The sequence below is a fragment of the Pituophis catenifer genome, unplaced genomic scaffold (assembly GCF_029215685.1).
Source record: "Pituophis catenifer annectens isolate HBS135680 unplaced genomic scaffold, rPitCat1.0.hap2 SCAF_1, whole genome shotgun sequence".
Taxonomy (NCBI): domain Eukaryota; kingdom Metazoa; phylum Chordata; class Lepidosauria; order Squamata; family Colubridae; genus Pituophis; species Pituophis catenifer.
This window is the reverse complement of record NW_027256881.1, coordinates 71,751,608-71,778,205: the sequence shown is the minus strand read 5'-3', so window position 1 is coordinate 71,778,205 and position 26,598 is coordinate 71,751,608. Positions and strand designations below refer to the sequence as shown.

Genomic DNA, 26,598 nt, shown 5'->3' with positions numbered 1-26,598 from the left:
TAGTAAGAAATCTGCTGCCGCCAGGAAGGGAAGGGCTAAATGTTAAAGGAAAGCTTGGGGCCTTGCATAGCTGAATCTGAAAAATGTTGTGGAGCAGGAAGATCTCATGGCATACATATACATGTGCTTTTTGCTTTCTATCAGATGCACCAACATCTAGAGGAATCTATGCTATAGGCAGAAACAGCTCACCAGCATCAGAAAATATGGTTCTGGACTAATTATGGCACACATTTGAACTGGGTTGCTTTAAAAGGAAAAAAAAATTTTTTTCTTCCATATGAAACAATGCAACCAAATTCTTTTCACATTAACATCTTAATGCACTCTAGCAGTTGTTCTTATGCAATAAAATAAATTTATTTATTTATTTATTTATTGGTTCGATTTATATGCCGCCCTTCTCCGGAGACTCAGGGCGGCTTACAACGCGTTAAGCAATAGCCTTCATACTTTTTGTATATACCTGTTTAATAGGGCTTTCGGGGCCCCCCCCCAGCGGTGTTCTTTTTTATACAAAGTCAGCTTATTGCCCCCACAATCCGGGTCCTCATTTTACCTACCTCGGAAGGATGGAAGGCTGAGTCAATCTTGAGCCTAGTGAGATTTAAACTTGCAGTAATTGCAGGCAGCTGGCAGCTAAGTGCTACTTAACAGCACTTTAGTCCACTGCGCCACCAAGGCTCTTTTTAAACAAATAAACAAACAAATAATAAATAAATAAAACAAATAAAAATTAATATATAACAATATAAGTTTTGATAACATAATAATAGATACTATTTGAAAGTAATCCTACAAAAATATGCAAAGGGGCAGTCATGTCACTGCATCCTGTAAAATATTAGTCATACATTGTTTGACCAACCAGTCCTGTATGTCTTCCTTCTGAGGTGAAAGGCGAATGTATCATACCTGATTCATATCTTTTTATGACTTTATGGGGAACTCAGTTTTAAACTCAGAGGTTAATATTTTTTGAACTACATACCTGGCACTTGGAATTTGAGAACTGGACAATGTAAATGGATTCTCCATGTCCTACTATGGTGAAAGCACTGATATTTCAGCATTAGAAAGATGGCCCCATTCACTCAATGGATTGAATACAACTGTGTTTCAAAGCTCTATCCATGTTTTCTTTGGGATTACAGGGCTTTTTGTTTGTAATCTGTTCATTTTTCAAAGTTATTACATAATTGCTTTCTTGCTTTTAATCCATAGGCATCATTCCATAAGAACTTTATATAACTAAAAGAATCCATGGGCCTAAACTTATTTAAATTGCTAATACATGCAAATTATTACTGCACCAGAAATGAAATGATTTCTAATAGAATTATGGTTTGGGAAATGTCTCATTTTGAGTATTTGAGCTTTGAGTATTTAGAAAGATAGTTTTTGTGGGCTATGGGATTAACATATATTACATACATTAACATACATAAATCATATCCTTACGATTTATATTGATATTGTTTCCTGATTGTCTATTTGTACCCTATGGCTATCATTAAGTGCTGTACCTTATGATTCTTGATGAACGTATCTTTTCTCTTATGTACACTGAGAGCATATGCACCAAGACAAATTCCTTGTGTGTCCAAACACACTTGGCCAATAAAAATTCTATTCTATTCTACATTAGGGCAGAAGAAATATCAGTACTACAGCATGCTGTGAGTTGTGAACATGATAGTGAGTAGTTTTTGCACCCAGAAAATTAGTAGGAATTTGGTTTCTTTGTAATACTTAGCATGTTAAAGTAAGACAATCCTATTCATAAAACATTGGAAGCCACACAATACTTTGAAACACTGCTTAAGGAAATATTATCAATAAAGGAGAATATTTGTTGCTCAGGGTAGAAATTAGGGGTCCTTGGTGCTCTCTGAGCTTGCTTGTTTTCTTGCAGACATTTTGTTACCCAAACTAGGTAACATCATCAGTGCTAGTAAGAAGTGTGGTGCCAATTTTGGAAGACTGGTGCAATATATATTTACAGTACATCTATATTTCCCATTCATGATCACAAGGGGGCAGTAACATCTAAGAAGAAGGATTAAAACCATCCCACTCCCAAAGGAACAAAAGAAATAAATACTTTTCATCTATGAATTGACTTTGAGTTTGTACAAAGTGGGAAGTGGTGATGGATAAACGAACCTACGTGCAAATTAATTCTTTGTAAGTCCAGATGCTGGGCTTAACTCTCTCAAACATTTTTATTCAGTAAAGTACCATATTTTGTGACATTATGCCATATTTGGGAGTTTATTTAAATAGAGAAATAAAACTGATTTGTGATGTAATTTATTTTTCTAACCAAACCTCTTTTTTCTCTTTTGTTAGTGGCTGAATAACCCAAATTGGCAAACAAGGTTGGGTATATGATTCAAAAACTGCAAGGTCCTGTCACAATTGGCTTACCTATACAGTAATGCAATCCTGCGGTAGAACAGAGTGACCCAGTACCATCCATTTGCTAGTAAAATAGTGAAGTATAAGAACTCTGCACACAACATTTTAATAGGTGCGGTTTTCCTCTGTCGAATATTCCTTTACCCACTTTTTCCACTCCATGTCGTGCTTATTTGAAATAGCTTTGATGAATCAATCCAAAAATCCATTTATTCCACCATTCCTGAGTGAGCTTAAGTTAACCAGCCTTCAAAATTTTACCTGACTGTAGCTCCTTCTGTAATGGGCTATTACAGCTATGTCTGTGAAGTGTTCATATTGTTCTATGATGGTGGAATTCCCTTTCCTTTGACCAAAATCTTACTGTAATTAGTGGCACAATGCCTAATTCCCAGGAGGAACGGGGTGGAACTACATTATAAAAAGAGGCGAAAGGGAGAAAAAGATTTGACCAAAAGCTACTTTGAAGACACCTCAGAGAACAATTTGTCCTTGGAAACAATTGCTGAGGAAAAGTGTGTACAGGTAATGTATAATGGGTAGTCTGCCCATTATGGTCATAGTTGCGCAGGTCATCATGTGACTGGGCCTGGGACTGGATTTTACAAACTTTTTTGGAGCGGTCATTAAACGAATGCTGCAATTGTTAAGCGAATCCACTATTTGCTATGAGCATTTTTGCCAAAAAAACAGAAGTAAACACTGTTTTTCTGCCAAAACATTGCAATCATGGTCATGTGATTGGGGGGACAGTGCAAATGGCTGTAAATGGCTAAACGACCGATCGTAAGCCAAGGACTAACTGGACATGGATATTTTCTATCCAAAGTTAGCACCTGGTCAAAAGAACCAAGAGGTCTATGTTTCTTCTCAGTTTTCTCCACTGTAGTACCTCAAAGGATGCGGTACTGTTTTCTCAATTTCATTTAAGATCAATATGTTACTGTCAATATTTAAACCTATCATTCATATTCATGTCTTTTTCTGTTTCCTTCCCTGTTTATAATCTACAAAAAATGTCCTGTAGGAACTACTGTTTATGGAACTTCCTATGATCCCCAATATAGCTGTTTGTGTTGGAGAATGAGCTCTCAGGCTTTACTACAGTGGAGATAGAATAGTGGAAGGACTAGGACTGGACAGCAGACAGAAGTCTGATGAAATGACCGCTTGGGTCAATGTTTGCTCTCTTCCTTGGGAAAGAAAGGAAAAAAAAAGCTGTAATTGCCAATACATGGAAAAACAAATTTCCCAGAACACTGTCCATCACAGTCAGAGAGCAGAGGGGACAGGTAATGTGTAACTGAGGTTAGGCAATCAGGAGGATAAAATAGGAGCCCAAGTGCTCCTTTAGGATTCAATCCTGAACACAGAAACAGCCTGAGGTTCTCACCCAAGGGACGGAGATGTAAGTAAGGCTTTTCTGTTGTTATTGATGGTGATGGAAAGTAATATTTTTAAAAATACTATTGCAAAATAGTAATTTATTCTCTTTTTCTCAAAATCATTGATGTTGTGGTAACCGTTTGCTTGCTTTTCCTTATTTTCCCCAAAAGGTAAAATGCAACAACAGTTGGATTCCCATGTATCATGAAACGGCTTGCCTATTTGTTTTTTGACATGGTATATTAAGGTTATAGACCCGTGATGGCGAACCTATGGCATGCGTACCACAGGTGGCATGCAGCGCCCTCTCTGTAGGCACCCGAGGCCCAGTTTTTTTTAAAAAAAAATGATTTATATGCCGCCCTTCTCCGGAGACTCAGGGCGGCTTACAATGCGTTAAGCAATAGCCTTCATACTTTTGTATATTTATACAAAGTCAGCTTATTGCCCCCACAAACTGGGTCCTCAATTTACCTACCTTACAAAGGATGGAAGGCTGAGTCAACCTTGAGCCTGGTGAGATTCGAACTTACAGTAATTGCAGACAGCTGGTGTTAATCACAATGCTTTTAGTCTGCTGAGCCACCAGACCCAGTTCCACCGTGCATGTGCCAGTCAGCTGGTGGTCGGGTCTCTGCCGCTCATGGGGGGGGGGGTGTTGCGTGCATGGGGCGCACACGCTTTGGGCACTCAGTCCGGAAAAGGTTACTGTTATAAATGCTATGGTTTGTAAATAATAAAGCCACCTGATCTAGGCTGCCAAAATCCAGATGACTGCAATAGACCAGTGGTGGTTTCCTCCCGGTTCGGCCCGGTTCGGCCGAGCCGGTAGCGGTGATGATATGACATCACCGAACCTGTTCTCTTTGTTCTCGCCCCTCGGTTATTCTTACCTTTTATTTGGCCCCGCCCCCAATCTATTCGCTGCCTCCCAAGTCCCAGCTGATCGGCTAGAAAGAAAAAAACTGTTTAAACTCTTGCCGTGGGGCTTCAAAGGGCCGCCCTACAGCTGATCAGTGTTAAAAGGCAGTGTGGTGGTAGACCAGTGCGCTCGAAAAACAAATGGGTAGACCAGTGGCTCCAAAAACAAATGAGTAGACCGGTGCCTCCAAGAACAAATGGGTAGACTGGTACAGCTCTGCAAGCAGTTAAAAGCCTGGTAGACCAGTACCTCTGTTAAATCCTAAAGAATTGTCACATGACCATCAAACTATGCCCATAAAATAAGCCACGCTCACAGAACTGGTATTAAAAATTTTAGAACCCACCCCTGAATAGGACAATAAAGAGATACAGAAAACCCTAAATCCTGGCTGTCTTCCATTGGTGGCCCAGTTTATGGCAAACACAGTTGAAATACCTCTAATAAATCATGGTATAACAAGCCAGTTTGGCCTAGTAGCTAAGGCACCAAACTAGACCATGAGTTCTAGTCCCTTCTTAGCCTGAAATCCAGTTTGGTGACTTTAGGCCAGTCATTCTCTCTCTGACCAGCTCACTTGCCAGGGGTTGCTGTTGTGGGGAAAATAGGAAGAGGAAGGTATGTTGAATATGTTCATTGCCTTCAATTATTTGTAAAAAAAAAACAAACAAAGGTGGAATACAAATAAATAAATAAATACAAATAAATAAAAAATAAAATACTATATATAACCTTAGCTATTGCAGCATATTCAAAAAGCCTGCTGAAATTAACTATAGTTAGAGCGATATGTAAATCTCAGTTCATATGCAGCTTTTATCATCTAAACTTAAGGTTTGATAAGAAACTAATTAAATATATGCACACAAGTAAACAGTGAGGTTTCACACAAACAATTTATAGAGTCACTAACCATCAGATGGCAGTATAAAATCTGTTGGCATTAGCTGGACCACCACAGCGCTGGTGGAACAATATCGTAATCCCTCATTTTACAGATCGTACAGAGTACATTAACCCCTGGAATAATTTCAAATTGCTCAGATTGCAAATACGTGTAAAGGGAGTGTAAGTAAAGATGCAAACGGAAAAAAATAAATAATGAGGATTAGCAGATCTAGGCTGTAGAAATCTAGATAATCTGATAGCCCTAAAATTTAATGGATGAATGGGAGAAAGAGTACCTGTTAAAGCAGAATATCCATTAAATCGAAATAGGATTTAATGCACACACAAAATGGCCCATGGGGTGTGCCAAAGCAAACAACAGAAAGCAGATTTGGCCTATTGTGTTCAAAGTCCACTAAATGGAAGCCCATAAAACTGAAGGTTTTGTGTAATGATATAACTTTATGAGAACCAGATAAAATGTCAACAGAGCGCAAATGCTGGTTCTTTAAATATTTGCAGTAGAAGTGGTTTCTGGGGAGATAATTCCTAGAGCTACTAAATGAAAAAAGAAGACCTGAGTTTTCTATGAATAAATTATGATAATTGAGATACTCCCTCCTCTTGCTAGAATAATAGGCAATAATACAGGTAGACATCTTTTCCTCACTATTGCTTTTATCTATGTGCAAATAAAAAGAGTAAGAAAATTAGTGAAGAAAACATACGAATATGGATGAAAGCCCATTCTCTTTGGGAAATCTGTGAACAAGGAAAAGTGATTTCAGAATAAAATCTATAGAGAAGCATCTCATATGGAATAGTCAAGAAATAGTGTAGAAAGAAAGAAAAGGGTATTTGTGGGCAAGATGAAAATTCCCAGTCATAAGTAATTGATAACAAGCCACAACGTCATTGTGTAGTAGTAGTAGTAGTAGTAGTAGTGATTTATTAATTGATGAGTCTTATGATCATATTAAAAACATTTTATTTGTGTGCCATTTGATACCATTCTACATTTAGGGAAGAAAAACAAAATGCACAGGTACCGTATATGTGGTATCTTGCTCAATAGTAGTGACTGTGAGAGGGATCTTGGAGTCCTAGTGGACAACCATTTAGATATGAGCCAGCAGTGTGCAGCAGCTGCCAAAAAAGCCAACACAGTTCTGGGCTGCATAAACAGAGGGATAGAATCAAGATCACGTGAAGTGTTAATACCACTTTATAATGCCTTGGTAAGGCCATACTTGGAATATTGCATTCAGTTTTGGTCGCCACAATGTAAAAAAGATGTTGAGACTCTAGAAAGAGTGCAGAGAAGAGCAACAAAAATGATTAGGGGACTGGAAGCTAAAACATATGAAGAATGGTTGCAGGAACTGGGTATGTCTAGTTTAATGAAGAGAAGGACTAGGGGAGACATGATAGCAGTATTCCAATATCTCAGCGGTTGCCACAAAGAAGAGGGAGTCAAACTATTCTTCAAAGCACCTGAGGGTAGAACAAGAAGCAATAAAGGAGAGAAGCAATATAGAGCTAAGGAGAAATTTCCTGACAGTTAAACAATAAGTGGAACAACTTGCCTGCAGAAGTTGTGAATGCCCCAACACTGGAAATTTTTAAGAAAATGTTGGATAACCATTTGTCTGAAGTGGTGTAGTGTTTCCTGCCTGGGCAGGGGGTTGGACTAGAAGACCTCCAAGGTCCCTTCCAACTCTGTTATTCTATTCTATTCTATTCTATCTGTGCTATGACATCATGACATGTATCACTTTCCCTTCTTGTGTCCCCTGCTCTCCTGTGTCGATGTTGTTGCACTTCACCTGTAGTTGAACTAATTTTTAAAAATATAGAGAAGGTGAGAAAGATCAATGTTTCTCAATCTTGGCAGCTTTAATATGTGTGGACTTCAATTCCCAGAATCTCCCAGCCAGCATGAGGAAATTGGGTCGAGTACTTCTTAACATTTTTTCCAAACAAATACTTTGAACCTTTCATGACCTCTTTATTTGAGCCTGGAAAAAGGATGCAGTTGCTAAAAAAAAAAAATCACATTTTTTTTAATTAGCACTAGACTGTTGTTTTCTTTCCCAATAAGCAAAAACTGCTTTAAGAAGTAAAAGCAGCTTTTCCTGTACTGGAAGCAATATACCATGTTGGATCATAGATAGTAATATAAATATTAGTCACTAAAATATGTTTGAAGAATGTAATTTGGAAAGAATGAATTCTTTTTGTAGCGATATGAATTAAAGGCTATATATTGATATTCATATTTTTGTAGATGTGTAGATTGAAAACGTCACTATAACATCTTGTCATAGTAAATAGAATGGATACCATGTGCTCAGGGTATGCGGTGGCTCAGTGGCTAAGTCGCTGAGCTTGTTGATCGAAAAGTCGCCAGTTCAGCGGTTCGAATTCGTAGTGACACGTAACGGGGTGAGCTCCCGTTACTTGTCCCAGCTTCTGCCAACCTAGCAGTTCGAAAGCATGTAAAAAATACAAGTAGAAAAATAGGGACCACCTTTGGTGGGAAGGTAACAGCATTCTATGCGCCTTTGGCATTTTGTCATGCCGGCCACATGACCACGGAGACGTCTTTGGACAGCGCTGGCTCTTCGGCTTTGAAATGGAGATGAGCACTGACCCCTAGAGTCAGAAACAACTAGCACATACGTGTGAGGGGAACCGTTACCTTTACCTTACCATGTGCTCCTTCAGACCACTGTCCAGATGTTGGACAGTGGATGAACACTATTTTTACCACCGCCATACTAGCCCTACAAAGGAAGGATTATCCTACATAAAGAATGATATATGGTCAATCTGTTTTAGAGTTTTACTTTTTATTCTTTTAGCTTCCTCAGAGAAGAGATCATCACCTCAGGGTTAAATGCTTCGATGATTAAGCCAATAAATTTTATATAAAATAAGATTTTAGACATCATTCTTTCGATATTGAAGTTAGTCACTGGATATACCGTATCTAGGCTGCAAAGCTCTGGATGGCCGACTATTTGCTGCTATTTAGTGTCATCCAGAATTTTTTGCAGCCCGTCTATTATAGCCGCACTTTTATGAACTGGCTTCTTAAAGCAGTATATATTTTCTGAGGCTAGTGTGGGGAAAAAAGAAACTGCTTTAAAGAGTCACCAGGGAGCGCAAAGTCTAAATCACTTCTTCCCATTATTTCTAAACCACTGCTCTACAAAGATGGAGTTTGGTGGCAGCTAATTCCAGATAATAATTGTATTCTTAATTAGGTTGGTCTATATTAGGACTGCCTTGAAAGATGTCCACATGAAGATCTGGCTGTTGAGAGGATAGGCAAATGTTTGGCTCCATGTTTAGCGCTCTTCAATCTACACCATTCAGTGAGAAAGAGGCTAATGTATAACTCAATCTTATGCAAATTGAATGCCCTTGGTTAAAGGTTATGTGCAGGAAGAGTTTGAGTAAACCAGACTTTAGTTCTAGCTGGTCACCACCGATCCCTTATCTTCATTTTTTTTATCTCTATATAAATCAAAAGAAGGATGTTCATTCAAGTAAAAATAAATAAATAAAAGCCATTACTGGCAGGATTTATACACTATGCTAAGCAAAACCTAAATGCAGCCTATTGTTGTTTAGTAAGACCCACATAGTTGCTTTTATACTGTATATGGCAGCTTCATCTTTTCAAACAGCAGTGAGTGAGAAAAAGTGGGTTTTTTTAAAGGTGTTCCTATTAAACAGAATATATATTTAAAATTATGCAAGACTGATTGTAAAATGAAATAATATTCCAAAAGGAATAAGGTCTTGCAATTGTCCATCTCTCAAATGTCTTCAGGATAAACCAATATAGTACTGAATCATGGAATATATTTGCTAAACATGCTTATACATAATTAAACCCAGTTTTATAACCCAGTGCATAACACTACAGTAACATGTAATCAGATACTTTGTGTTTTGGTGAATTATAGAAACACAGCTGGATCATGGCAAATTTCCCATGTAGGCTAACTTCCTAAGTACATACATTAATTTCTTTATGGCTTGGATAATTATGTTATTTAATAAAAGGAAAACCTGCTGAAAAGCCATAAAACATTCATTGGTGACGGTTGTAATTATTTCTTTCTGAAACAGACACAGGTGAAGATCCACGTCAAGATGAAACTTGGAGTCATTTTGCTGTGTGTCCTTCTGTACCTTACCACTGGATGCTGCGATCGGGTATACGTTCATCCCTTTTACCTGATTTCCCTTAACAATACCAATGCCAACAGCTGCAAGGAGCTGGAAGAAAGAGAACAGTTGGTGAAGATGTTTGTTCCCCTCTCAATTGAGTCCCATTTCACTTCAACCTATGAAGAGAGTCTGAGGAACAAGAGCGAGAAGAAAGAGAAACACTTGGGTGTGAAGTTCTTAATAGACCCCATTTATATGCTTGGGGCCCGTTTTTACAAAGAGCTGAAGAAAATACATGAAAGCGGCAATATTATCCTCTCTCCTATATTCATATATGAGTCTCTATTGTCCATTTATTTAGGGACTTCTGGAGAAACAGCAACCAATCTGCAGAGTTTATTAGGGTTTTACCTGCCATCCAGTGACTCAAGTTGTACCTTCAAAATAGATGGACGTAAAGTTCTCTTTGCCCTGAAGATCATCCTGAATGCTCCCTTACGCTCTTGGGACACAGAGGGACTGATTTTCTCCAAGCTGTTGTGCCTTTTCTCTGCTCCTGGTACCCATTTAGCTGAGCCTTTTGTCCATGAATTGGCCTTTCCAGATGTTAATTTCTACGTTCGAGCTGTGGATTTCACCAACCCCACAGAGGCAGCAAAACAAATAAATGCATTTGTCGAAAGGAAGGGCACCCACAGGACCAAGAGTCTGCTGGCTGACATTGATCAGGAAACCACTTTGCTGTTGACAACTTATACTCATTTCAAAGGTATCTGACAGGAAAAAGGGAATTGTCACAGAGTAAGACCAATGACAATCTCAGAGAGGAGCAGATCGGGGGGAAAGAATAGTAATTTGAAACTTGTAAAATAATGCAATAACTACCATACTTTGTCCACTTGTTAAAATGGGGACTGTAATAAATATGTGGTGTTGAATTGCCAAAACTTCATCAGGTTGGTAACGCAGAATATAACTTGAATAACCCTTAAAGAGCTGCGGTGGCCCAGTGGTTAGAGTGCAGTGCTGCAGGCTACTTCTACTGATCACCAGCTGCTAGCAATTTGGCAGATTGAATCTCACCAGGCTCAAGATTGACTCAGCCTCCCATCCTTCCGAGGTGGGTAAAATGAGGACCCAACTTGTTGAGGGCAATAGGCTGACTCTGACTCTGAGGATATGAGGAATTAGTCATTGTCACCTGCAACTGTGAAAAAGGGGATCATATCAGCTCACAATGACTAATTCATAGACAAAAACCATGGTAGTCACTGTGAGATTGACAGTAGCAATTTAAGAACAGTAAGAACGCTATGCATCAATTATGATTGGGTAGGGCCAAAGCACAGAACTTAAAGACCTCTGCTTTAAGTAAAGGAATAAACTGCTTCCCACCACATTGATTTCTTTTATTTATTAAATTTATATGCCACCCATTTCCCAGTTTGAGGATAAGGTTCACTTGATTCTTTGAGTATTGAACAGATAATGACTGTGCTTGCATGTTTGACAAATTGTAACATAGTAGGAAAGAAATTTAGCTGTACATAATATGTGAACCCATGTGATCTGGTAATCTCTCATATCAGAGTCAGCCAAGTCTGTATTTCTTTTTGTGCCTTCAAGTCAGTGTTGACTCCTGATGACTTCCTGGATTAGCTTTTGTGTTTTTGCAGTTTTCTTGGCAAGGTTTTTCAGAAATGCCTTGTCCTTACCTGCTTCTTCCTAGGGCTGAGAAAGAGTGACCAGTCCAAGGTCACCTAGCTATTTGGCACCCAAGGTGAGACTAGAACTCACAGTCTCCCAGTTTATAGTCTGATGCCTTCACCACTACACCAAACTGGTTCTAGGTATCTGCTCATAGGAAGACAATTGTAGAAAATAGTTATGCTATTTTTAGAAGGTTACAACTGCAGTGTGAGAAATCTTTACAGGAGAAAAGTATAGTGGCTCTATTCCTGTAGTATAAGGACTTTCTGGAGATTCTTGGAGCATCTATTGTGGTTTCAAAGGATATTTGTTGAAGATCAGTTTCCCAAGCAGATTTTCAATTGCTGGGAAATATAGTGCATGTTTTTGAGCCTCTTAAGGTTTCTCAGCTCATAATCAAAAGCAATACACACAATTAATTAAAGTAATACTTCACTTAACACTTTGAATTTAGTTTCCCTACTCTTATATTCTGCCAGTTTATGGTTTTGCATTATAAGTTCCTTTGGATGTACGTATGCAGTAGGAAACTTGAGTTATGTCCAAGAATAGTAGTGGATAAAGGGATAAATATACATTACATGTAATATTCAGCTAGATCCTTTTTATGCCAAAGAGAGGGAAACAATTAGTTTCCTCTAATCATATTTTCATTTGTTTTTCAGCTGTAATAAATGGAGCGTCCCCACTCAGAGAACCTCAAGAATTCTGGCTTGATTCCCAAACTAAGATCTTTGTTCCTATGATGACAGTAACTGGAATCTTCAAGCATAAATATCGTAAAGGACTTTCCGTTGTCAAAATTCCTCTCAGCAAGAGTATATTTTTGGTGCTCTTACAGCCCAGCAGCAGCAATGAGCTACCTAGTGATGATCAATATCCTTTGACACCTTCTTTGGAATGGCTTCAAGGCTTGCAATCAAAGTACGTTCACACATTCATCACAACACTAGGCACTCATAAAAACTTCATAACAATATGAAGAGTTTGATAGTAGAACCAATTACTCAAGGAGGTGGTGGATAATTGGCTCCTCTTCAGGCTAGACAGTCACGTGTCTCTGGAATGCTTTAATTTATATTCCTGCACATTTCAGAAAGTGGGACATGATGGCTGAAATGAACGCTTGCAATTCTATTATTCTAAGAAGATCTTTGTAGAATCAGGGAAAAGTCCCGGAGTGGTAGGTATGAGATTCTCCAATTGAGGGAGAAGTTAAACTTTAGTATTCAGCTCACCATTCATGCTCAAATATTCGTAGCAGTATTCTAATATCTAAGGGGCTGCCACAAAGAAGAGAGAGTCAACCTATTCTCCAAAGCACCTGAAGGCAGGACAAGAAGCAATGGATGGAACCTAATCAAGGAGAGAAGCAACCTGGAATTAAGGAGAAATTTCCTGTCAGTTAGAAAAATTGACCAATGAAACGACTTGCTTCCAAAAGTTGTGGGTACTCCAACATTGGAGGTTTTAAAGAAGAGATTGGATAACCATTTGTCTGAAATGGTATAGGGTTTCTTGCCTGAGCAGGGGATTGACTAGACAATCTCTAAGGTCCCTTCCAACTCCCTTATTCTGTTATTATGTACCATGGATATATAATTTATGGCACTCAAATATCATTGACTGGACTAGATGTGGACCTGGCCACCTCTGGCACCACAGAATTTGGAATTTATCTCAGTATTTAAATATCAGCACCATATAGGTAGACCTTGATTTACAACCACAGTTGAGCCCAAAATTTCTATTGTTAAATGAGACAGTTGTTAAGTTGGTTTTGCCCCATTTTATGACCTTTCTGGCCACAGCTGTTAAATGAATCACTGCAGTTCAGTTAGTAACACAGTTGATAAGTGAACCTGGCTTCCCCATTGACTTGGCTTGTCAGAAGGTCACAAAAGGTGACCACATGACCTTGGGACACTGCAACCATCATAAATATGAGTCAGTTGCCAAGCATCTGAATTTTGACCACGTGACCATGGGGATGATGCTGCAACAGTTGTAAGTCTGAAAAACGAAAGTATAAGTTACTTTTTTCAGTGCCTTTGTCACTTCGAACAGTCACTGGTTGTAACTTGAGGATTACCTATATTTATTTTTATTCTTCCAGAAAATAATTCCAAACCATATCCTTCTTTAGGATTCAAGCCCATATATTACTACAGTATCCACTCAAGTATGGCATTGTAATCTGTCCTGCACGGATTTGGGTACCTAGATACAAGACACCAAAAAGAATAAGAAATTAATCAGGTGGTAGTAGCTTAAGCTGGTATGATTACAAAAGAGAAGGGACCTTTAAGATACCACGGCACAGAAAGGGAGCTGTGTAGCATTTCTGTGCAGAACTCCAAATAGATACAAAATCAAAGTAGATATTTGCCAAATTATTATAGGGAAAGTGTTGCTTTTGCTTCATCTTGATGAAAAGAGCCACTTTTAGTGGACATTATAAAAAAGATCTGATCAAGTGCTTGAGCGGAAAGGAGCAAGCACAGGTATCATGTTTGAATTTGGGTGCCTTTTTTAATACACACAATGGCATGGTTCTCACTTTAGTGCAACTCTCTCTTCCTCCTACACCCCAGACTTGAGAGATAACCACTACTCCCTTTGTCAAGACAGAGAAGCAACCAAGGCAACCAGTCCCATTTCGCTTCCAGTTTATAGGTGATCTCAGTGGCAAATTCAGCCCCAAATCTTCCAGAAGCCTGTAACCATCACTTCTTGGAATTTATTTATATTTATTTATTAGAATTTGTCAAACAAAAACGAGAACAAGAATAAAAGAAAAAAATACAATGACAGGGACGATAGGCACAATCGTGCACTTATGCACGCCCCCTCTACTGATTACATAAGTACGAAGTGACAACTCTTTCATAATCTTGTGCTTTGCCCTTTCCCCTCCCCTTTCTTTCTTCCTTCTGCAGAGAGATTCACTTGACTTTCCCAAAAGTGTCCTTTACAAGCATATACGACCTTCAAGAACTCCTTGTGAAACAAGGGATGCCTAATCTGCTTGGAAAAGAAGCCAATCTCAGATTGCTAAGCAGTAGTAATGTGACCATTGGAAAGGTATGCTGTCATTGACCTTTGCTCTTTGTAAGCATATAAATCTATGGGTTTGGACCACGTATTCAGTATCCAAGGACAGATAATATACAGTAGATCAGGGATGGGGAACCATGGCCCTTTTATGACTTGTGGACTCCCAGAATTCCTAAGCCAGCCATGGATGGATGGATGGTTGTAGATAGATAGATAGATAGATGGATGGATGGATGATAGATAAATTGTGGCACAAACCATATAAGCCTTCTACAAACATTATACAACTTTTTTAAAATCCAAGTTTCTAAATCTCTTTATTAGCACTTTTAAAATACCTTTTCATTTATTGGGCTTTTTTTCATTTATAATCTTAGCACTACGGCCTACTGACTCAGATTTACTATCTTTGTTTTTTGCTTGCAGATCATAAATCAGCAACTTTTTGAGCTCAGCCCCAGTGAGGAAGATCAAGTAGAAGCTCACACAGAAGAACATGCCAGCGAGACACTTAAAATAACATTGAACAAGCCATTTCAGTTCGCAGTGTATGAAAAAGAATTGGCTGCATTGATTTATTTTGGCCAAATAACAAATCCCCTAAAAGAAACATAAATTCTGGATGAGGTGGGGGGGGGGGGAAACAGTTTTCTGTAATCCTTTAATCTTTTTCCTGCAGTACTTAGTTTTTATGTTGTTTTTAAAATCTTGCTTTGAAAACTAATGCATCTTTCAGAAATAAACTTGACAAATTTATCAATAGAACTTTATAAAAAAATATTGCTGATTACGTCGTGATTAATAAAGTGCTCACATCTCTTAAGACTATTATAAGAAAAAGTAGATCATTTTCCATTTACTGAGTGATTTCAATGTGTGCTGGGTTTAAGCCAAATATATAAATTTTAATTCACGGTTTATGGTTTAGCAAACCCAACTATTTTGGCTTATTCAACAACGTATGTGAATCTAATATTCCCTGTGAAAGAAGTCTGCCACTCAAAAATATGGGGAATAATATATCCAGAACAGATAATTTAATGATCTGTTTCTATGTTCTATTTAAAGACATTTAGCCATGTCTATGTTTAATTGTCGCACAACTAAGTTTAGCTGAATTGGGATAATGTTACAATTAAACTCTATTCATGTCACAGGGACTTACTTCATCAAAGCTGCACACGCAAGTCATGTTTGCATGATATGATTGAGAATTCCCCAACGTACTCACTCAACTTTTTCGGCCAATAGTATACTGTCTAATCTTGGTCAATAATCACTTTGCTTGCATTTTTTAGGCCTTTCCATGCTTGGGTTGTCGGACTTTAACAATTTGTATGAAACATTTAACCACCCACGACCAAATTTAGTATGAAGGCCATGGAGTGAGATATTTGTTCTATGCCAGGAGGAACATTCCAAGTCCAGAACAACTTGTGAAAAAAAAAAAGAAGAAAAATTAAGTAGCTTAATCTGCAAGGTTGATTTAATACACCTGCTTTGTGTCTAAAAATCATTAACTCCCACTCCACAAGCATGGGAAAAAATTTCCATCATTAAAAATAAATGTAGGCCTCAATCTGAATTGTTTGAACCATACAATGGTTGAAATTCTTGAACATCTGGTCATATCCTGTGAGACACACATTGACTAGAAAAATAAAGTGGTATTTCGGGTGCACTTCTTGGTCATAACAACATTCCAGCTCCAGCTTTGAATCGACTGTGGGAGAGTTCAGGACTGCTGGATCCACTATCCAGAGCAGGGTGCTGAACACAAGCATTTACAACTAAAGTGTTTATACATTTTATACACTTGTTTATAAATTTATTCTGAGTGCCAGAGGTTCCACACCGAAATTCACATTTGCTTCATAGTTTGTCTCTCCTTTTCACCTTGGCATTGTAATTCATAGGTCTATATGCATTCCTTTGAAACAGGATCCAAACTGGATATTAAACATCCTAATGGAGAATCTTTTTATTTTCCTTTATGGAAAGTCAGGGAAACATAGTTTGTTTGATTGGCATGCTAGTGGTAGGCAGAAATGAAACTAATTTAAGGCAAGGTCCTCTCCCCTTTGCTGCCAGTGCTCTGATTGGAAAATTTTAATATCAAGTAATAGCGTAAGAACCACTGTGATTCTAGGATACTTTATCTCTGAAGTCATGACAATGTGCACTTCTTCAAATACAGAACTTCTTCCTGTCAGGATTCACCTATATTTTCAAATTGGGTATTGGCTACATCATGGCAGCCAGGAGCCACAATTTAGCCTCCCAATCTTCCAGGGATCATGCTGTGTTATAATGACCTCATGGAAGAAAAAAAATGTTTCAGAGTTTCAATGATGGAAATAGGATTTCCAGGACCTTGAGAAGTAAACAGTTTCCCATAACCACTCTAAAATGCCTAGCAAGGCTATAAAAACAACTCTTTAATTAGCTTTGAATTCTGAGATTTTGAAATGATACAGTAAACCTCTATCGAATAAATACAACAACTCTATCTCTATCATTTGCTTATTGTATGCCAACAAAAGAAAAGTAGCAGGTAGTCTGAAAACACCTTCAAAGAAAAGTCACTTAGGGAGACATTTGATTTTCTTCACAGGATTAGTGAAACATTTTGACTCAGAATAAAAGATGCCACCCGTTGAGGAAAAAGTTCAAAATTGTTTTCTTTTTAGAAAGCCAAGAATAGTTCTTTATAAACTCAAAGTAATATGATTCAAACTAACCTTAGTCGTCACAACATTGCTACATTTTTACTATTTTTATCACAAAACAAAACATAAAAACACACAAGTCATAGGAACATACTTAACACTACTGTTTATTCTAACAAAATTTACAAAAAGACAAAATCCTTTTTGTTCATTTTAATCATCTTAAATTCATTTTTTCTGCATGATAATAATTTACAATAAAAATAAAAATATTTCCATAATCCTATTTCAGAATATGTAGAAATATATAAATTGCCTTCCATATAATGGAAAACCAAAATAAACGTTCTTCCCTGTATGTTTCTTTATTTTCGCGAAATGAGTTTTTCTATTTTGAGACACATTTAAATCTGCTGCTGAAGCTGCATTAGGAAGCACTTTTTGTTTTGCTAAACAGTATTTGGCAAAGGAAAGTAAAAATAAAAAATAAACTTTTTTTCTTTTTTGGAAGTTAGGTCTCTTCATGAAAAACCTGGAGATTATGTTATGTTTGTTCGGTGGCTATCTGATCTTTAGCAGCTTGAACAAGCTCCGAAAGAGTGGAAAAACTTCTAATGTTGCTCAGCTGAATCCCCATTTTTTCCACCTAAAACAAAATATCACATTTTGTTGAAATATTACATATTTCAAATGTAATAGAAAATCTATAATATGAGAATTGAATTTCAAGAAGTTACACATACACTCTCCAACAACACACCCCTACACACCCCAAATCATGTTGTGAAATAAACTGGAGCAACAGCAAATGACCGGCCAAAAAATACCAAAAACAAGAGAGAATGACTGTCCAAAAAATTTTGAACTGATGTTTGTATGGCCAAACTCATTAACAGCTATATTTATGCAAAAAAAAAAAAAACCTTAACTGTTTTTGACATCTAGGTTACCTGCATTCCAAAATGTTCCACATCTAGAGCTAACTGTAGGCGGATTTTGTTATCATCACTCATGCCTCCAGAAGGGGAAGGATTATTTGCAGTTACAGTTTTTCTGGCTTGTTTTAGTCTTTTCAAGCTCTCTTCCATTTTCTTTACAGAATTTAGAATATCAGATACAGTATCCAAGTACCTACATGAAAAGGAATTAATGGATTAGATTATAAGCACTTGCGGACAGAACTTCATTTAGAGGGGGAGATTCTAAAAGAGTGTCTAACTATATAGTAGCTATACTGTGCCTATAGGATGGAGCAGAATATGCAGTGCATTCAGAAAGTATTCAGACCCCCTTCACTTATATGATGCTTGCAGTCTGATTCTACAGTTATTGACATTCATTTTTTTTCTCATTAATCTACACTCAGTATTCCATAATGACAAAGTGAAAACAGAATTTTAGAAATGTCTGTAAATTTATTGAAAAGGAAGAAAAGCCCTGAAATGCACTGTAAGTAAATATAGAGAAATGAAGTTACACTCTTTCTCTCCCATTTAATTCAACAGTAACTGAAAATTACTGATTTTAGCCTGGAACATGCCCTGTTTGAATTATACTTTAGCTTTTATCTATACCATAGGATGATTCTTAAACCCTAGAATATCGCCACAACATTCTGGTTCCTTTGTACATAGTATAGATAATTGCAACAAAATACTCCTATTGTATTTCAATGGTACAGAATTTCAAAAGACACACAGGCTTAAGTCTCAGAAACAAACTGAAATGTATGAAATAACTACAAAAAGGGACATAAAGAAGGTCCTTACATCAGGGCAGTCCATTGGTCTGCCAGAGCAATTACTGCCTCTGCTGACTGACCATAGTTCTTATATATCACCTTATATGTCACCTTATTAAGAGCCATGGTAGCACAGTGTTTAGAACACAGTACTGCTGCAGGCTTCCTCTGCTGACTACCAGCTGCCTGCAGTTAGGCAGTGTGATTCTGAGTGGCTCAAGGTTGACTCAGCCTTCCATCCTTCCGAGGTCGGTAAAATGAGGACCCAGATTGTTGGGGTCAATATGCTGATTCTGTAAACCGCTTAGAGAGGGCTCTAAAGCACTGTGAAGCAATATATAAGTCTAAGTGCTATTGCTATTTCACAAACAAGTCTTCTATAGGCCCACCGCAGTGTAAACCTAGACTTTTTAAAAAACGTATTTTGCTGCATTTCATTTAAAGATAACACAATATGTTCTGTATTACTGAGATTTCAAAATCTCACATCAAAATTTCCCATCTCTCAAACTGAAGGGTTTGTGCACACCTTCGAACTTCCAACAGCCAATAGAAAAGAATACACGTCTCTCAGCTGTGTGGTCCTTGGTACTCTCTGAGCTTGGTTGTTTGCTTGCAGACATTTCATTCACTGACTAGGTAACATCACCAGTACTGGTGGGGGAAGAGGGAGGACTGCTCTGTTTGTAAACACTAGCTTGCTGTTTATATACAATAACCTGACTTGCTAGTATTGGTGGGGTTTTGGTTTCTCTTTGGTAGTTCCTTATCTTTTAAATGGTTTGTAAATGTGGTTCAAAGAATTACAAAGATCCCCACCCTGGCAGGGCAAGTTACTGTATATAAACAGGGAACTTCACACTCACCAGGACTCATGATGTTCACCTAGTTAGGTAATGAAACATTTGCAAACAACAAAACTCACATCAAGGACTCCAGTTCCAACAGCCCCAGTCATTATGACCAATGACGGGTAAAGTTAGGAGTTATCATTCAGGAACAAGCCTCTTTCTTTTTTCCCATCACTACTAAGAGAGTGTCACCACACTTTTCTTAGAAATATTCACATCAATTCACATCCACCAAAGTGAATCAAATGATGCCAATTTTCTTAGTGATGGCGAACCTTTTCGGCACCAAGTGCCCAAACTGGAACACGTGCGCAAATGTGCAAGCATTTGCGCACGTGTGCCGGGGCACTGGAAAACCAAAGACCAGCACACCGGCCAACTGATCTTCGGGTTTCTGATGCTCCAGTGTGCGCAAAGATCAGCTGGCGAGCGCACATGCATGTGCCGGAAATCAGAAGAGCAACTGGCGATGTGTGCTACCTCTGGCACACGTGCCATAGGTTCTCCATCACGGCCTTAGACTGTCCACGATTACATTTATCTTCTGCTGGTAGAAAACCTTCACAATGTAACTGTCCATTTTTTGGTTTCTACACATACATACACACACAAAATGTGCTATCAAAGGCCTACTCATGGAAATGGCAGCACATGTATGTTTTATTTATTTATATGTAAAGATTTGGATTTTAGAGATGTGAATGGAGATTCCAAGGAGGCTTATGTCATTTTAATGGAGGTTATCAGGAACACTTTTTGATTCACAGTACTGAGCTGTGGATGCAAATAATATCTGAATTTTCAACAACTTCCTATAGAGTTAGTCTGGCAATGTTCTACTTAAAATGTCACTTACTTCTGGGTGCTTGTATTGAGGGCTCCTTCCAGCCATTGCTCAATCACAGCTGGCTTTAATGTATCTTTGTAATCATTCTTCAGTTGATGGAAAGGTTTAAGGGCACTGTCAACATAGGGCAATGCCTTGGTTGGCACTTCCTGATTATTGATGTATGAGATGTGACATAAAAAAAACCAAAAGAAAACCTTATTAAGCATCTACAGCAAACCTTAACATGACCATTTAGAAAGACGAATTGCTCATGCGCAGCAGTCTTAAAATTATTCAGGAGCAACAGGCAAACATTCCAATGAATAATCTGTGATAATATTTAAGGCAATTCTGGTTTCTAGAGAAAAATGGCAAAGCATGCCACACCTACATGGTCTTTCAAGCAAACATATTTTTCCAATCACAATTATCCCAATTTGTGTCCGAATTAACACATGTAGACCCAAACAGAAATAGCCGACAAAGAAATGAAATACCTAGTCAAAGTATTTAACCCTGAACAATCAGTTGTACTATCAAAAACCTTAACAGTTTCAGTAGCAGCAAATTGGAATTAAGCCAAGTACTGTATGACACAGTTTGAGCCATTCTAGCACATTAATGGCAGTGCTAGCTTTCTTCCTCTATAGGTGGCTGTAGTGGGAAATAGGAGACCTCTGATGTTGGGTCTCTTTATTTACTTCTGAGACAGTTCCTTGTCAGCTAATAACCACTTATCTGGAAAAGAGATGCATATTGACGGAAGCGACAGCATTGAAGCCCTGCCAGATTCTGCTTTAGAAAATTGGAGTGCGATAAGAGTCAAGAGGAACCAGAAGGGTATTTTAGTTTGTACATCACCCTCTCTTTTCTAGGTCAACATGGAGTTAGAAGAATAGAAAATAATAGAAATAGAAAAACATGGAAGTGGATAATGGGGACATATGAATATGATACTACATACAGCTTCTCTTTCAATAGCCTTTGAGAGACTGACTCTTGTCAATTTCGTAGAGTACAGGCATCTTTGCAGACTTAAAGGTTATTTTATATTAACATTTATATTCCTCTACACACACAGACACACACAGCTTAGAGGACCCCATTATAATAGTTATTATAATGGCCATTTATATTGTCCGTACATATACACACATGTATTTTCAAATGGGAAAAAAAATACCTTGTTAGTTCTTCTATAGAGTCTTGGGATTTCCAGGGCACTTTTCAAGCAGCTAAAGCAGGAATCATTTAAGTCCTGAATAATTTTACTATTTAAGGTTGGATAGGAACCTAGTAAAGAATTCTTTGAGTCTTCTAGTGCTCCTATTGAAGAAATATATATATTTATACATGGTAAAATCTAAATACCCCAAATCAATCTTAAGGTATATGGCTATTTTACAACTCCTCTGAAGTACAGTTAAAAACAAATACAAAAAGAGCTGGATTGTACTACTTAGCATTATACATTATGATACAACTGTACTACTTAGCATTATATATTATGATACAAACTGGTATTATGTTTCATAGAGATATAAAAGACCAGGTTTTAAAACACTGCCTGCTCTCTTAACTTGGCAAGTGTCCAAGTGAGTCAGAATTCCCCAACCCTCCTTCAGTCACCTCCATACATTCCCCCTTTTGTTTCATTTTAGAATCAAGTCGTTTACAAATGTAATTGAAAGATCTGCAAACACTAGCAGAGAAATATGCTTAAGAACCAGTAATGTTTTTATCCCAAAGATACAGGGAGGGAAAAGAAGCAAGGCTGTAGGGAATCATCTTCAAATCCATTCCCTCAAACATTGAGAAATTACTTCAATTTCAATTTTCCTCATTCAATTTAATGTTTTCTGTCTTTGTAAACACATTGCCTGATAAAATATATTTATCAAAAGTTGAATACATTGAAAGAAAGAGATACACAAATCTTTTACCTGAGATACAAGCTATATTCTTGAAGCCAATCATGTCAAGTTTTGGTTTGATCATTTCCAAAAGTTCAGGAAGCTGAATGAAAAACATGCAAGGTGTTATGAGTACATAACCTTCACATATCTGACATACCGATGCAGAAAAGTTCTTGTAATGTTTCTGCAATTCTCTTTGCTGAAATACATACATCAAATAAAGAAGGCACCAGTGACATCTTACAATAAAGGATTCTGTATCTGTGCACAACCCATGCCCTCTTAAACAGGTGTACTGACATAATAATAATGAGCTGTTTAACCAAGTATGGAAAAAGAATAAAAATGTATTTACTTTAAACAATTTGATTTGAATCCCTAGAAAGCTTTTGTTTCAAAGCTGCATGTTACCAGTTTAATTTTTTTGAACTGATAGGACTAAAGGAGTGAACACATCACTTGTACTACAATCGTTTACCTCAACGATAAGAAACCAAGATAAAAGTTGATAACCAAAGCAGCTGCCACAAATGGTAAAGAATAATTTTCTTCAGGACACATCATATTTGTAGGTTGTCTGTGTCAGAGTCATGTAAATCAGTAATATCTACAAACCCATTCCTGAAGTCGATCCAAATCTGCAGCAACAAACACAAGCTGAGTGGTAGATAGAGAAGGTAAGGGCTGAGCATCTGGATAAGACTCATTTCCTTGATCTTCAACAGAGTTCAGTGGGGATTCCTTGCTTGCCAATGTTTTTTTGTGGTCTTTCACAGTTTCATTAGACACAGGCCTGAGCAGAAGCTATTCCGTTTACAAAAAGAGTGACAAAGAGTAATATTAGAGAGAATCCCATGAACATTCATCTTAGTTTGTCAAAACTTGGTGTTATTTGTTAAAGGTAGGTGCTAATCTTGTATCAGTTTAATTAACTTGCAAGGTCGTGCATTATCTGCATGATAAAGTCATTCAAATTCGGGAAGGCTTGGACTCTGACTGGGTGAGTACAGGCGGGTTGTCCGAGGTGTGTCTTGAGACTGTTACCTGGGATGAGTTTGACCCTGTGACCCCCAAGGACGTTGACAGGATGCTGGGGAGGTTGAACGCAACCACATGTTTATTGGACCCGTGTCCCTCCTGGTTGGTGCTGGCTACCCGGGAGGTTACATGAGGCTGGCTCCAGAGGATTATAAATGCTTCCTTGAGTGAGGGTTTCTTGCCTCCTGCCTTGAAAGAGGCGGTGGTGAGGCCCCTCCTCAAGAAGCCCTCTCTGGACCCAGCTGTTTTGGCAAACTATTGTCCAGTTTCCAACCTTCGCTTCTTGGCGAAGGTTGTTGAGAGTGTGGTTGCGCGACAGCTCCCGCAGTACCTGGATGAAACCGTCTATCTAGATCCGTTCCAGTCCGGCTTCAGGCCCGGGTACAGCACGGAAATGGCATTGGTCGCGTTGGTAGATGATCTCTGGAGGGCTCGGGACAGAGGTTGTTCCTCTGTTCTGGTCCTATTAGACTTCTCAGCGGCTTTTGATACCATCGACCATGGTATCATGCTGCGCCGGTTGGAGGGATTGGGAGTGGGAGGCACTGTCTTAGGGTGGTTCTCCTCCTATCTCTCTGACCGGTCGCAGTCCATGTTGGCTGGAGGGCAGAGGTCGACCTCAAGGCACCTGGTTTGTGGAGTGCCACAAGGGTCGGTCCTCTCGCCTCTCCTGTTCAACATTTATGTGAAGCCGCTGGGCGAGATCATCCGTGGTTTTGGGGTGCAGTGCCATCTGTACGCTGATGATACCCAGCTGTACACCTCCACCCCAGACCACCCCAACGATGCCCTTGAAGTGATGTCCCGGTGCCTGGAGGCTGTGCGGGTCTGGATGGGGAGGAACAGGCTCTGACTCAACCCCTCCAAGACTGAGTGGCTATGGCTGCCGGCGTCCCGATATAGTCAGCTGGTGCCATCGCTGACTGTTGTGGGCGAGACATTGGCCCCCACGGAGAGGGCGCGTAACTTGGGTGTCCTCCTGGACACACGGCTGTCTTTAGAAGAGCATATGACAGCCGTGGCCAGGGGGGCTTTCTATCAGGTTCGCCTGATACGCCAGTTGTGCCCCTTTCTGGATTGGGACTCCTTATGCACGGTCACTCATGCCCTCGTTACTTCCCGCCTGGACTACTGCAACGCTCTCTACATGGGACTCCCCTTGAGCACTCAGAGGTTCCAACTGGTGCAGAATGCGGCCGCGCGGGTACTTAGGAGACACCTCTCCTGCGCGAGCTGCATTGGCTTCCTGTGGTCTTCCGGGTGCGCTTCAAGGTATTGGTTCTCATCTTCAAAGTGCTCCATGGCTTAGGGCCCGGTTATTTACGAGACCACCTTCTGCCTCCGATAACCTCCCACCGGCCAATACACTCCCACAGAGAGGGCCTCCTCAGGGTGCCGTCTGTCAGGCAATGTTGGCTGGCGACCCCCCGGGGAAGAGCCTTCTCTGTGGGGGCACCCGCCCTCTGGAATGAGCTACCCCCAGGGATACAACTGATCCCGGACTTCCGGACCTTCCGCCAGACCCTGAAGACTTTTTTATTTCAGCAAGCCGGGCTGGGTTAAAAATCTTTTAATTGGGGAATTTTATGGGTAAGGGGTTTTAAATTGGGGAAGCCAAAGATAAATTTAATTTCGTTTTAAAGTATTTTAATATTTGTATTGTGTGTTTTTAATTTTGGCTCTTCACCGTCCCGAGTCCTTCGGGAGAGGGGGCGGTATAAAAATTTTAAAAATAAATAAATAAATAAATAAATAAATAAATAAATAAATAAATAAATAAAATTGTTTTAATATTCCTTGCATAAGATTCTCAGCATGAAAAGTTGGCTGGGTGACTGGACCTGTCACTCTCTCCATCTCAGTCCAATCCACCTCACTGGTTTATTGTTGCAAGCAAAATCAAAAGACTATTATGACTATTATCAAAAGAATATTATGGATGTTTGCTGCCTTGAGTTTACTTATGAACTGATAAAGGTGAGCTAAAATAAATCAATTAATTAAGCAAACCCATTTTTCTCACCTCATTAATGAAGATTGAGTAGCGGGCTAGAATCTGCAGTGAAAGCTTCCATAATCGATCAGTTAGCAATGGCAGAAAAATCTGAGCTGACCAGCACTTCTGTAAGCTAGCCCATGTCATGTGCGTTGCCAAAAGGCAATATGAACTTCCAGCTGCCAAGAAAGAATAGAGTTCGTTCAATTATGATCAATGTTACATTTAAAACTTCATCCTATTAACTTTGCTTTTATTTTCTAACCTCCAGGCTTCACTCTTGGCACAGTGCCTTCTTCAGAGAAAACCCTGCAAGTGCAGTTTTACAGCATTTCCTCGGAAGTTGATTATGGGATGTCCCCTTGGTGGAAAATCTGTGCACCTTTCTGCAACTCAGAAATTCCTCTCTCCAGCCAGTTGCAGGGGGAGACGGTTTTGCCACTCTTCCCTCATGGCTGGTGAAGGCTCATTTATTTAACAAACCCCCACCCCCCAATCTCAATGATAGCAAGTAGCCATCTTTTGACTAAGTTTGCACTTGCAAATAAAAGGCAAGCACGATTTACAAAGATTACATAGCAGAGGAGACCGAAAAGTGGGGAAACTGTGGCTTCCTTAAGAGCCAGCTTATTCTGTAAAAAACACTATCCAATATTATAAAATGATGGATGCAGACAGTAAACTACAAAGTAGAAACCGGGGGCACAATTTATCTTTTGTTTCATCAGTGCTACCCATAAATAGTTCTTTATTTAGTGGGAAACACTACTAGTCAATTCTGCCTTTAGTCAAATGCTAGTAATAAAAGAAACTCTATTTCAACATTTAAACATATATTTCTCTTCTTTTGTTCAATTAGTTTGGTTTTGTTCTAAGGACATATTACATGGATCGTGATAATGTGAGCTTATCACTATCACAAAATTTCTGGTCAGCAGAGCAGCACTTTTTATATGAAGATTTTTAAAAAATCCCAGCAATGGAAAATA

General features: G+C 38.8%; 2 protein-coding genes across 2 annotated transcripts in view; one reads left to right on the top strand and one right to left on the bottom strand.

Moving 5' to 3' along the window:
- Window positions 1–3,723: 3,723 nt before the first annotated feature.
- On the top strand, window positions 3,724–15,409 carry AGT (angiotensinogen). The gene is made up of 5 exons (XM_070932574.1): window positions 3,724–3,829; window positions 9,761–10,571; window positions 12,178–12,436; window positions 14,452–14,596; window positions 14,996–15,409. The coding sequence occupies exons 2-5, from the start codon at window positions 9,785–9,787 to the stop codon at window positions 15,182–15,184; spliced, it is 1,380 nt and encodes a 459-aa protein (XP_070788675.1). The 5' UTR covers window positions 3,724–3,829; window positions 9,761–9,784; the 3' UTR covers window positions 15,185–15,409.
- A 2,027-nt stretch (window positions 15,410–17,436) lies between these two features.
- COG2 (component of oligomeric golgi complex 2) overlaps window positions 17,437–26,598 on the bottom strand; it is a 30,626-nt gene continuing 21,464 nt past the window's right edge. The window contains exons 12-18 of the mRNA XM_070950995.1: window positions 25,637–25,788; window positions 23,191–23,379; window positions 22,603–22,675; window positions 21,843–21,985; window positions 20,687–20,826; window positions 18,189–18,369; window positions 17,437–17,884 (exon numbers count right to left, since the gene is read on the bottom strand). Of these exons, the coding sequence (XP_070807096.1) occupies window positions 17,783–17,884; window positions 18,189–18,369; window positions 20,687–20,826; window positions 21,843–21,985; window positions 22,603–22,675; window positions 23,191–23,379; window positions 25,637–25,788 (980 nt within the window). The 3' untranslated portion in view covers window positions 17,437–17,782. The remainder of the gene's footprint in view (window positions 17,885–18,188; window positions 18,370–20,686; window positions 20,827–21,842; window positions 21,986–22,602; window positions 22,676–23,190; window positions 23,380–25,636; window positions 25,789–26,598) is intronic.